This window comes from Xiphophorus maculatus, chromosome 18 (genome assembly GCF_002775205.1).
Source record: "Xiphophorus maculatus strain JP 163 A chromosome 18, X_maculatus-5.0-male, whole genome shotgun sequence".
NCBI lineage: Eukaryota > Metazoa > Chordata > Actinopteri > Cyprinodontiformes > Poeciliidae > Xiphophorus > Xiphophorus maculatus.
Genome location: NC_036460.1, coordinates 27,562,692 through 27,576,228, shown reverse-complemented (window position 1 = coordinate 27,576,228; position 13,537 = coordinate 27,562,692). Strand labels below are relative to the sequence as shown.

The window sequence follows — 13,537 nt, the reverse complement described above, 5'->3', positions numbered from 1 at the left end:
TGACCAACAGAATCTTAATGTGGCTGAAAAAAAAAAAGTTCCTCCCTGTTTTTGTTAGTTCGGCCGTTATTTATCAATTGTAGCGAAATGATGGTTAGTGCTGATGTTTTTAATTTCTAGGGAGTGGGGGACAGTCGCACATCGGTGTCTATGCTTACAAGCACCAAAGTTGAAGTTTTTAAAGTCTGAGTTTCAGGGTTAAGTTAGACGAGAAGAAATTGCCAGAACATTTTTGTTTATGGTCGTCTTTCTGTCTGTGATCTTAGCCTTCATCTCTCAGCCATGAGACATCATTTGCACTGTTTCCTAAGATTTCAACCACCTGTGAAAGATGAAAGACTCAGGCCTCAGAGTGACTCAGAGCTACTGTGTCCTCTGTGCTCCTTTCATTTTCTCTGCAGTTTTTTTCTCTTTTTAATATATATATATATATATATATATATATATATATATATATATATATATATATATATTTATTTATCCCATCCTCTTAAATACCATTGTCAAAGAGTACCTTAGAACTAGGCATACAAAATCAATGTGACATGATTAAAACAAACCAGATGTTCTACAGTTCATCTGAGCAATATATTTAGATGCTTTTTCCCATCAGTTTAAAAAACTGATGGGAAATGTATCCAACACATGGATACATTTTAACACATGTATCCATGTGTTAAAATGGCTCAGATGTAACTGTACAGTACACTTTAACCTCCTTTAGAGTAGGGATGAATCTATAAATATGCAGATTGCTCCACACCTCTCCCCTCAGCGTTCAGTTACAGTTAAATGTGCTCAGGTTTAACTCTTGGTTATCTCTTTCACTGACAGACATGGTGCAGACTTACTGTGATAGTACAGTTATTTTATTTGACTTTTTTTAGATTAAAGTTTGTACAGTCTTGCACAACAAAAAAGACATTAGAAAAAGACTATCACTTTCAAAAACACAACATTTTACCAAGTATGTATGTCTAAATTTCTAGTGCAAATATCTCAGTGCACTTGAAATAAGACAAAACTAACTTTCAACTATCATTTCAGAAAGGTATAAGAGCTTGTTTTAAGTCAGTAATTCCTTAGCATATATTAAAAAGTACTTGCTCCATTGGCAGATTATTTCACTTAAAACTCTCATGTTATAAGTGAAATAATCTCCCTGAAGGACTAGTACTTTTTTAATCAATATCAACGTTTTACTGATTTATCTTGCTGGAAAGTTACTTGTAAGTTAGGTTTTTTCAATTATTTCAAGTGTAAACAATATTTTCACTACTAATTAGATCAAAAATAGGTGATAGGATTTTGTGTTTTTGCAGTGCAATGCCAAAGATATTTTGACTTTGCTAATATTAATCTTTTTCTCACTCACCTGCTTTAGTAGATGCAAATAGCATATTGATTAAGTCGTACTGCAAATCTAGTGTTGTATATCTAGTTCTATATCTAGTGTCTCGCTACCTGAGCAGATGGTAACAAAAAAAATCTTATTTTACACTTGTTACTTTGTAGAAAGTTCTTGTTTTCTGCCCAATAAATATTTGAAAACTAACAATAATTTTTTAGATGTAAATTATGTTTTAGACTCCATTTTAAAATCTATTTGATAAATTGTTATAGATAACTGCATTTAGTTAAAACTTTAATATGACGTCAACTGGTATCTTTACTCTGTGTCATAATTGCCCGTGTCCATTAAGAACAAACACTTGATAGAAGGGTGCCTAAATGCTCACTTGTAACAGATTAATCTTAGTTGTACCCGTTTGTCGATGAGCCCATGTTCCATTATCAACATTTACTTTTTAGTAAATTTGCCCACATAGTTGTTTGCATGTTTTTTTTTCATGTTGTTTAATAAGGAGCTGTGGTAATGTGCCTTATTGCTATAACACATGAGAATAAAACCCAGTGATTGTGCAGTGAGACCTGTCTGTCTCATTGACTGTTTCTCTAATTGCGGCACCTAAGTGCACTCAGACCGCCATGGTAATGTGAACACAGATCGATGTCGCTTTGCTCTGCCCTTTTACTATTTGGCAGTACTGATAAACAAGCAACGGACAGATGGTAGTCTCAGCTCAGAGGTTTACTCGTCATGCGCAACACTTTTGGTCTTAGTTTTACCTCATTGGGCCCTGCAGCCAAATTGAGCTGCTTTTAATACCCTTCCATATCCATACCTTATACTTCCTGGATCAAAGGTGGAGTCGCTAATCCTTTCTCTATCCAGTTAACTTTACAACCCCACCTCTCACACTCTGGATCATTTTTACTTTTTCCACTTCTGCCTTGTGCGGCAAACTATTTGAACTTCCTTTACCCGTCTTTGAAATCTCCCTCTCCCTAAATTAATTTTGTCTTCTCCAGCGTATTTCTGTTGGGATTTTCTCATTAATTCACTCTCGTTTCATTCCTGTCTGCTTTCAGTCTCCTCTGAAGAAAACAGTTTAGATGTCTGTGTGGTTTCTGAATTCACGTATCTTTCTTTGCTCAGTTGTTTAATGTGGTGACATTAAGGAACCTCTTCCAATCTTAAAATTTGCACCTTAATGGGCCAGTTATTCAATTAAAACAAGATGTCCTCTTGGTCCCAATGAGCATTTTACTTGAAATGAAAGGATGAATAATAGTTTTTGTCAAAACAATTGGTAATTCTTTTGTTTTAAGTGTCTCTCACTCCTTTTTTGCCCTTCCCGTCCTGGACTCCTGCCATCTTCACTCAGCAACTTCTTCTTCTTCTGCACGTCTCTAGCAACACCTTCTAAGCCCAAGTGCGTGGTAAATGGCCTATGAAATTAATACCATTAATAGCGATCACATGTGTCCCTCTCCTTCCCTAAATAATTGAGGTCTTTGCATCAGTTCCTGCATGAGTTGGCAACTTGATGGGAATGATTTTCAATTATACCCCGCAGACGCCAGCTGTGAGCTATAAATGCGCCTTCATAGATCCTGTATAGCTGGACAACAGAACATGTTAAGGGCTTTAATGTTCCGGGCATCATCAGCTGTGTATATATTGCCGATTCATCTGACAGAAGAGTGAATTTTTCACCTGTCTCCCTTTTCCTTTTTTATTTGTTTGTGTCCACTTCCCTGCAGTCCCCATAGACTCCACCGCGGGGATCAAGATGCTGTATGTGTTTGTGGATATCCAGATGGACAATGCACACTTCCTGGACACAGTGAAGTTCAACTTCAGTCCTGGACAATCCCTGGCACTTGTCAGCACCATTCAGTTTGTTGCAGCATTGCAGGTAATCGACCAAGGCTATTGTTCTCATTTTTAGCTGCAGCGCTTTGCAAATGTGTTCATTCTTTGTCATATTCTGTCATGTCAGAACCAGAAAATGTGTTGTGCTTTATTGCGAGTTTATGTGACAGACCGAACAGAAGGTATTAAACACTTAGACGCTTAAGAGAAGGAAAATATTTTTGTTGTTTTCGATAAAAGTCTGAATTAAAGTATCCAGCCGTCAGCTGCTTTTCAATGAATTTGCGGAAACAGTCAACGTTGGCTTGGAAATCTTCTGGCTGTTTCTGACACCTCGATGTCCTGCTTTAATCAGGGTGAGCAGGAACAGCTGCTCTCCGTTGGCGAAGTGCGTAACGCAGCGCAGTGGAGTGGAGACTCATGTAGTGTAAATCCGCAGTGATAGAGAGGAAGTTGTGTTGTATGAAATCAATTATTTGCCTGCAAAATCATTTCTATTCATCTCGTTGACAACTACGAGGGCATGGTGACATAACTGCACCATTCACAAGCCTTAGCAGGTGTTCTAGCAGTCGCTAGCTACGTCAGATAGACGTAGCTATTTCTAATCTGACAAGCTAGCTCATCAGAACACCAGCAACACGTTCTTTATGTATCCAACTGTTAACTCGTACCTCCAGCTTCCAGCCTGTGATTAGATTTCATCTCTTCTGCAGATGGTAATATTTACTCCATGGTTCATGTACGTCAATATGAATTATTATTGAACACATCAGTCAAAAGATGCATCATGAAGGGAGAAAAAAAGACATACCCAAGTTTCACCTGATTAAAAGTCACAGGACCAGCCAAACTTCGGAAGTTACTAAATAAGGGATACATTATTCGAGCAAACTTGCAACAGGCAGCAAAAGGTGCCAGATTGGGGATGAGGTACAACTTCCCACTAGGTAATGAGATGAAAAACAAAACAAATCCTGAGCGTAGATCCAATTTTTTTCAAGATTTCACTACCTGAATCCAAAAGAGAATCTTCAGTTATTTTTCAAAGAAGAATGAAGGGAGTTGAAATGCAGTCCATTCACAATGTTACTATGTTATTTTCCTTCCAATTCACAATATTACACTACTTTCTGCTGGACTGTCAAATAACATCCATGTAAGGTGAACTAAAATGAATCTGAACACTTTTGCAAGACATGATACACTCATCGTATCAGGAAAACATCCAGGATGACTTCCACAATTTATATTTTTCATCCTCTCATGAGTTACAGTTTTGACTTCTGTATTTATCCTTCTCTGGGGTTTTTTTTGTTTGTTTTTTGGGTGCCGCAGAAATATACAGACAAGCATTCATCTCAACCCTTGCGCAATATATGCTTTTTGTTTTTTTTTGTGGTGCCTGGTTTTCATGAACCCTCCTCTGAGCTCAGTTCAAGTGTGGGTTTGTCAAATCTGGCAGCAGTTATTTTTGCTTTGAAAGGCGCAATGACCTCGGAAAGCCTCTCAGTTCAGCATCATGCTCAGGACTGCTCTTTACATAAGCAGTGGCAGCAGTTATAGTATTAAGCTTTAACATCCCTCTCTCTCTGGCTTGCTGCCTCGCTGTTCTATAATGTGCTCTGCTGCTTTCATTTTCTGTGTTCTTCACTGCTGCTGTGGGCTTTTGCTAATGTAAAATACACTATTTTTATATCACTCTACTCTCCTGGGTGATTCTAAATTGCATTTTTTTGTCGTTTCGTTGCGTCCACGTGTCCATGTATACTTTTGTGCATACTTGTAGTTTTTTATGCATGGATGCCTTTATGGTTTGTTCTTCAGTAGATTTTTTTTAGATCTAGACAGTTTCTACGATGAATTCTCGGGAAAGACTAATGAAGTGATTAAATTTATTTCATTTCATTTTAGATATAATGGAGATTATAATACATTATCTCTGCCTTTTCCATTAATTTATATTTTCTTTTCAGCCAAAAGGTAGAAAACAATTTGCTGTAAATTCAGCTTAATTGAAGCCATGTTTATGCAAATATGTATTAGGCAAAATTTACATTTTTCACTTTCTTGTACTTCCATTTGGGTTTCTACTTCTTCTGAAAACATCCCAAGTGATTAAACAACAACAAAAAACGCTCCCAATAAGTTAATGTTTTTTGGTGTCTGGAAAATTAACTGTTTCAAAAACCTCTTGAATGTTGAGTCACAAATCAGCATTCACTTCCCTTCACCTAGCAACCCCACCGAAGCCCAACCCATCACCTAGCAACACAAGCTTGGGCTCCAGCTCGTTTTACTGCTGTACAATGGCTGCTGGAAAATACAACAGTTTTATTACTGTGGGAGGCTGCTTTTGTTGCAAAGATGTACGGATGTATAATTGTGCATCTATTTGCCGCCATTTAAATGTTTAGTTGAGGGGAGGAGCTTATTTGGATTTAAAGTGACAGGAGGCCCTGAAACAGCTCAGAACTGAGCAGACTGAAATCTTATCACCCAAGACTGATTTTGTGCACAACATGTAATGAGCGTTTATATTTTATTGATATTTTGTTCACTTTCGAATGATCTATATTCAGATTTTGTAAATAATACATTTATAAATACTGAAGAAAGGGATTAAGCTATGTTAAGTTATTTTAAGCTTCATTAATCAATTGGAAAACTAAATTCTTGACCTTTCCATAAAGACATCTTTATAATAATCAGTAATTAATTACACTGATTACTCTACACTGATTATAAAAAAAGGGGGGATATTTTAAAAATACAACTCGAAATGTAAAATTCAGATACAATTTATCTAAAAAAAAAAACCAGACATTTTTTGATAGTTCAGAATCCAGTGCCTAACTTCAATGGAAGAAAAACATTTAACTATTTTTCTTTGGGATAAGGTGATCAAAATTGCAAAAGTTAAATCCTGCAGACCCTTGTCTCACCTCTTTAGAATAAATATGTGGAAATACTTTCCCCTCCTCTTCATGTCGCAGGCTGTGAGTGCAGCCCTGAGGCCAGAGTATGATGTGCTTGTCCCCCAGTGTCGGCCTCTGTCACCGGGAGAAATTCTAGGCTGCACCTCTCCACGCTTGGACTGCCACGTCGATGCCGTAATGTAAGAAGCCTCCTTCCTCCTGTCTTCCCCTCTCGCCGGTTCCATGCCCACTCGTGTGATTTAAGTCATAATCACTGTGACAATACTCCCAGTCACATAAAATGTAGTTGGCAGAGGTAACCAGGTTTGTCTGTGTTCACCCAAGCAGCCAGGAGAAGCCAGATGCTGATCCCCCAGGAGGCTAAAAATACCTTCTCACTGTGGAAATCTGCAAATTCGATGTAGTTTGACAGCTTTGGATGTCTTAAAACCGCAACACAGCCACGTCCGTGCCAAATTTTGTAACTTTTTAAACAAGAGCTTTTTTCGAAGCGCGACACCTACTGCGACAAGCGCATGGCGAGAATTGATAAACTGCGCGGCACATCTCAGTTTGTTTACACATTTGTTGCAGCTCATGTGATTGCCTATTTTAACTTATCTCATTTTCTGTGGAAAAAATTTAACTTCCAGCCAGTTGTTGCATGACTTCTAAAAGGCTAGACTGGCGTGTGTGTGTTTTTTCTTTACGTGACTGTGTGTAGGTAAGATATTTCAAAGCGTTGGGGGGGAAAAAGGAACAGAGAGATTTGCAGAAATAGCAACGTGCCTGCAGCTGCTTTTCGTCAATAACATGCCGTGCTGGTCTGTGTTCGACAAATCCTGGGCTTTGTTGCACACAGCGAGATAATGTAATTTCCCTGATTTAATTATGCATAGGTGAAAATTCCTCCTCTGTCTTATCTGCACACATTTGGCTTTAGTCATTTGGTGTTAGACCATGTGATTTGAACCTTCCAGTGCGTGAAAACACATGGAAAAACTTCGCTATGTGCACAAGTGGAGACGAAAGCAATGCAAGAGTTACTGTGTGTTTTACATATTTATTTAACTTATGTTGTCCATCTATCACATTTTCAGAAGCTCTCTAATATTTATACAAAGAGTATTATATTTTAAATCATAAACATTTAAATCCTACTTGGTTTTGGAAATCACTTGTTCACATCACATGAGTCACATGATCAACAATAGGTTGTTGCCCCTGGCTCAAACCATGAAGAAGAAGAAAACAGGAAGTAGTTGGAGAATGATTGCGTGACATTTTTTTTAATGACTTATCACATGAACAAACTTATTAATGTGTGGGTTTTAGTGGCATTTCTTATTTAATGGAAATTGTGAAATTGTGTTTTTTCGACATTAGCGGCATATGGAAAATGTTTTGTGCACATTTGTAAACGCAGCTACTGGCTCTGGCTGTAGACAGAAAACCGATCATATAGTCGAAAGAAAAATATCCTTTTAAGAACAATATTCAGATTTGTGGTGCACTCTAGACTACATCAAACAGAATGTGACAAATTCATCTGCAAAGAGCAGCTATGCAGAATCTGTGGGTGAGTTTGGTGGCAGTAAGCACAAGTGGGGTTCCTCCTCCAGCTGCTCTTCAAGAATAATGAAACAGTCGTATTCGTACAGCCTGGTAAAAACCAAACCCGTGTTCTACGCTTTGATTCATCCAGAGGGTCTGGAGCTTTGGCTATTGAGAAGCGATTGCTTGTTGCAGGCGTGGGCTCTGACATTTTAAGCTGTTGGATCTGATTTTACCCAGTTGCTAATGTTTGGCCATGATGTTTGTATTGTGCCAGTTCAATGAAGCTGACTGGAAATTGTCGCGCGCTCACGGTCACAACCTCTTTGCCAACAGTAAAATGTTGATAAAACTATAGCAATAGTAGAGTACAATTCTAAAGCAGCACAGAAAAGTTCAAAAGAAGAAGAAGAAATCGTTCAAAACTCTTTCTTCTGTTTGCTGATTGGCCTGATTGAAACTCAGTCAGAGGAATTCAGCTAAATGGGTAAAAATCCCAGGCGGAGAACTGAAGGGAGATGAGAATCAAGCAGAGTTACTGCCGTAAACTGGTTTAGACCCAGTTTTGTTTGGAATCATCCTTTAGTTATTTTTTTTTTATAATTAGCTATGTCAACATGATTTCTTTTCATTGTGTCTGAGCCAAATGAAGGAGAAATATTTGATTTTAGATGCTATCTGAGTATTGAGAGTAGTTATACTTGCAAATATTGTTACTCAAGTATAAGGGAAATGTGGAGCCCAGTAAAACTACTCCTAGGAGTACATTTATTTTCAAAAAATGACTCAAATAAATTTAACTAGTTTTCTACAATATCTTGACAGCTGCATCACTGCAGTGCAATTAAATCCTCATGAATAAAACACTAGCTTTAAGACTTGAGAAACCATGGCTTCCTTATATAAAGTGTGCATGCTATGTTTTCTTACATTTCTGCTACATATTTATTGATGTGGAACATGGAAATGAATATAACTGTGGTGAGATACAATCCTGAATAAAAAGAAAAATGAAAACTTGTAAAACTGATAACATGCACGCTATAAACTAATACAAAACATGTTGATATTATGATGAGGCCCCATAAACATGATCTTAAACGCTATCTCTCTCATGCGGCACCAAATGGAGGGAAAAAAAAAGTGTTCTGTTGTGATGTTGAGGCATCACTGGAAGCTTAATTACAGAGTCATAGTTTCCTTCAATAATTAGGTTTCCTTTTTGACTTTAATAAATTATTATCAATTTAATGTCACGACAGATGTCTCTAACAACAGCATCAGAGTTCAGGTTTGTTATCTGTGACATATCTTTTACAGTGTCGATTATCATAACCTTTTGAAATGGCATTAATTAAAACTCGGCTTTGGTTTATTTTTACTTTAATTAGAACTGAGCAAGTGTGACAGAAATGCTGCATGCACAAAATGTAAATGCACATACAAGTCATTGAAGCACTGAACAGAAAAAAAAGGGAAGAAAAACAACTCTTAGCAGCCAGAAATTGTATTCAAAAGAGCTTTAAGAAAAGATCAGTGGAGCGTTTCTATCTTCTGAAATGCGCTTTTGCTCTTTTCTACAAAAGAACAATATGTGGATGTGAACATGATGATAAGGCGGCGGCTCAGAGCGCGCAGCCGGAATCGGACAACGGGACTGAAGTGCTTGCAGGTTTGTTGTCGCGGATGTAATTATTCGAGGGGCTCGGACGTTTCCGAGCAATGACAAGCAATGCAGAGGAGGCTGTGCCAGATTTCATTCTGTTCCGTCGTTGCATATTATTTTGCTGGGACACGCGGAGTGCACGTTTTCACATAGGCGCGCTCTGACACATAGTCTAGACGAGTTTCAAAATTGCCTGCATGGCAAACGGCCTACATGCCCATTTCAAGCTGCTCAACAAAGAAAGCAATTAGTGAGATTATTTGCATGTCTTCAGTAAGAACAGGTACAGACCTGAACACCCTCCACATCCAAGCAGCAAGGCGCTTCGTTTTTATGCTCCAATATGCATTTATGTTAGTTCATTTGTGTTTCTTAAAAGAGGCTGTATATCTACGGCACATTCATATTGAGATACAGCAGGTGAAGACAGACGATTTAATTTTATCTCTTTTTTTTTTTTTCCAATTCCTGTGCTCTTGTGCAATTAAATGTTTTCTTTTTTAGTTATCTTGGAGATGGAAGATTTCACTTGGAGTCGATCATGATTGCAAACCCAGACATTCCTGCCTACAGGTAATATGAAAGAACACGTTAGAGAAATGTTTGCGTATGTAATGTTTTCTTTCCTTTAATGTTAGTTTGTAGCTTTTATAAAAAATACAGTATAATACAAGATTGGTAATCTCTGTGGTCCTGCTACCATTTGCAGAAAGACACCACTTCCTCTCAGACACAACCAATCAGAGCCAGAAGGAGGGTCTGATTGGTTGTTTCCAGCACTGTCAATCAGGCTCGCGAACACACTGCAGATTACCAGTTTGCTGCAGTTGCTAACTTACCATTATAGAAAAACAGTTTATCCTCTGTCAATGGTGGCTGTGCTAACTAGCCTTTCTTTTTATTATCTTTAAAATGGCTTCCCTTTTTCGTTCCGTCATTTCAGATGAGGGATTGAACAAAGTTTAGATGGGGTATTGTTTTGTAGCTGCTTTAGCCTTTTTCCACTTTTTCATCCCTGCCGTCTCTGCCATTCTTCTCTAACAAACCTCTGAGCCAGAACAGAACAGCTGTATTTATACTGAGACTGAATTACGCACATATGGTCTCCGTTTACTAATTAGGTGAATTAAGGCTACTGGCAGTTTAGTTGTATTTGATTAAAGGGTGCTGAAGCAGGTTTTTTATTTGGAAAAAAAAATAAAAAATTAACCATAATCTGAAGAATTTAGATGTTTCAATCAAAGAAAATACTTCTTGTTCTGTTTTCCAATACCTTCTAAGTTAGAAAATCATTAATATTGAAAAAAGTGCTAAATAATGTTGCTCTAAATAATACACTTTAAGCAAACTTGTTTGAATTTAAAGCCAAACTCAGTTGTTATACATCCATACACTGCAGCTAAGATCACAGGTCTCCCCCTCATAAACAAGATTCTAATCTCAAGTGTAGCAGAGAAAAAGAGATTAAAAGCTCTGAAATACCCCCATTTCCCTAAGATACTGCAGCTCCTGTATACTTGATGGCTTTTTATGATTAAACTTCCCGTCTTTTTGTGCATTTCCGTCCTCGAGATAGATACCCGAGCAACAGCTGGTAATGGGAGTGATAAAGCTTCTTATGTTTATGCCTACGCACACCACCTAAAACATCTGTGTGCCATAGCGATTCTCTCTCTCTGTGCCTGTTTGTAGATATGACCCCTACAGCAAGGTGTTCTCCAGGGAGTACTATGATCACAAGGCCATGCAAGCCACCAGGCTGCAGGCCATCGACCAGGCTCGGCTGGCCCAGAGATGGGGTCTGATCTTGGGCACGCTGGGCCGACAGGGCAGTCCCAAAGTCCTGGAGGTGAGTTTGCATCCTCGTTTCAGCAGTCTGCTTGTCCCGAGGCTTCTTGTGCAATCACTGGTAATACTTTGCAAAGTATGTTTTTTTTGTTTTTTTTAGACAGGTGTTTTGATGGCATGTGATGCTGATTGGACAGGCAGCATTCTGTGTGGCAGCTTGTTATTTTGTGATGCAGATCCGTATCTTTTGATAGTACTCTTCTTCTCAGGTTGCTTCAGTTGAAGCGGATTTTTTACGGTGGCCCTGAAGTTCAAACACAACTACAAATTTAAAAACATAAGAACATATTCAGAAACATGACATTAACTAAGCACAACTACAAAACATGAAACCACAATGGCATTAACTAAAATCAACTACTAATCAAGAAAACACAACATTAAGCACAACTACAAATCAAGAAAATTACTAATTATTTTTGATTTTGTAGACGTGTTTAGTGAATTATTGAAGTAGTTTGCACTTCAGAGCCACTGTAGATTTTAGAAAGAAGGAAATTATCAATCAGAGTAGCTAGACATTTAAAATATTTATAGAAAATATGCAGTTTAAAATCTACCACTAAGCCTTTTGTGTCGCAGTACAAGTTGACTTTAACTTGAATGCTAGATGTAAAAGATTTCGTACCAGATCACCTATCTTTCTTAAAGCTAATGCACACTCTGAAGCTTGAACTTCAGGTTTACTTAAATCCAGATTTGAAATATTAAGCCAGCATTGATGTAAAAATGTCAACACGAAACCAGACAGATCATTTTTTTTTTGTAGAGGAGAGAGGATTTAAGAAGGCAGATTTTAATAATAATAATAAAAAAAAACCTCTTAAAGCTTTCCAGTAGCGATCTGCTCAGATTAAGAAGTGTGGTGTCAGATAACCTCACAAGTAAAAGAACAGGACTAACTCTGATAAGAGCGCAGTCATTGAAAGGTCTCATAATCCTCCCAGGGAGGTTCTATATCAGCATTGCTTTTTACCTTTATCTCATTTAAAGAGCATTTGTGGGATTTTTTTTTCTCTCCCTCCGTCTGGTTGCCTCCTGCTCTCATAACAACTCAGCCAACTGCCCACATCTCTAAAGGCAGACTCAGCAGGGAAGTGGAGTATCTAAACTCGAAGAACAATTTAATTTATTGATACATGCATCCTGTTGGAAAGGTTATATTTATATGGGATGTCATATAACTCCCCTTTATAGCCCAAAATGAACCTGGGTCCACTACTCTCTAGAGGTAGGTGCTGGTCTTGCCCAGAATAAAATCCATGCAATGCTCCATAGTTTGGCTGAATCACTCCAAAACAATGCCAAAGGAGTATCAGTTTTTAGTTGGAGGCAAGGTGATGTAACACCATGTCTGGGAGAGAGGAGTCAGTGTAACAATCGGATATGCCTTTTTTTTTTTTTACCTTTTAAACAGGCTGAAAGGGAAGGATAGCCGACGTTTTAATCTGTCTTTAGCAACTTCTGCTAATAATTAGCACAGTAATAAAATCTAGACTTTAAATCCTTTCTTTACTAGGGTTTTAAAAAGGGTTATTAAATTATGCCTTCTGTCCGCCAAATGGCTGTAGAGGTGATGGTTCGACAATAAAATGCTTTGAACGTCGCTACACCTTGACAGTATTTCTAATTTTTTTGTGGTTGTTGTTGAATGAAGGACTTTGAAAACAGCTCAATCTGTTGGATGGACGTTGTTCAGGTACACTCAGTGAGAGGAATAAAACATCAAGTCGGTAACCTCAAAACGACATCTTTTCTTTTGATGTCAATTCTCAGGCTCAAACTGAAGGGATGAGTGTGAAGTGATTGCAGGAGTCAACGGTTCACTGCTTCTCTGTGGCATTTTGACCAGAGATTTCTAAAAGAAGACTTGAAAAGACACATTAGTGGCAGAAATTCATGTAGAACTTGAGCGTACCTGAGTAATTTTACAGAAAGGAATGGTTGTCTTTTCCCCGTTCTTATCGTGCATTCGCCAGTTTGCAGACACGAGCAGGCAGTAAATGCAAATGTGAAATCTGAAATCTCAATTAAACCATCTTCTTTCTGAGATTATGAAAGCCAAACCTGTGGACAAGCTAGCAGGGAGCTAGGGAGTCAGTGAAAGTAGATGCACCGCTCTTGTAATGCATCACTTTTTATTGTGAGGTTTCATAGCCGAGAAGAGAAATGTAAAGAGTGGATTAAAGGTGTAGGAGAGGTAACGCTGAGGTTATAGAACTGTGAAGCAACAGCCATATTTATCACCGCTCTCAACATAAGGTGTCAGCCAAAATCCTACTTAGGGCCAGGATTTACTGCCTCTCTGAAAGGCACAGGCAACCTTAAGCA

At 38.1% G+C, this 13,537-nt stretch overlaps 1 protein-coding gene across 1 annotated transcript in view; it reads left to right on the top strand.

Moving 5' to 3' along the window:
* The window catches only part of dph1 (diphthamide biosynthesis 1), a 74,165-nt gene that overhangs the window by 42,684 nt on the left and 17,944 nt on the right, over window positions 1-13,537 (top strand). The window contains exons 5-8 of the mRNA XM_005804095.2: window positions 3,109-3,263; window positions 6,217-6,338; window positions 9,863-9,931; window positions 11,051-11,207. Of these exons, the coding sequence (XP_005804152.1) occupies window positions 3,109-3,263; window positions 6,217-6,338; window positions 9,863-9,931; window positions 11,051-11,207 (503 nt within the window). The remainder of the gene's footprint in view (window positions 1-3,108; window positions 3,264-6,216; window positions 6,339-9,862; window positions 9,932-11,050; window positions 11,208-13,537) is intronic.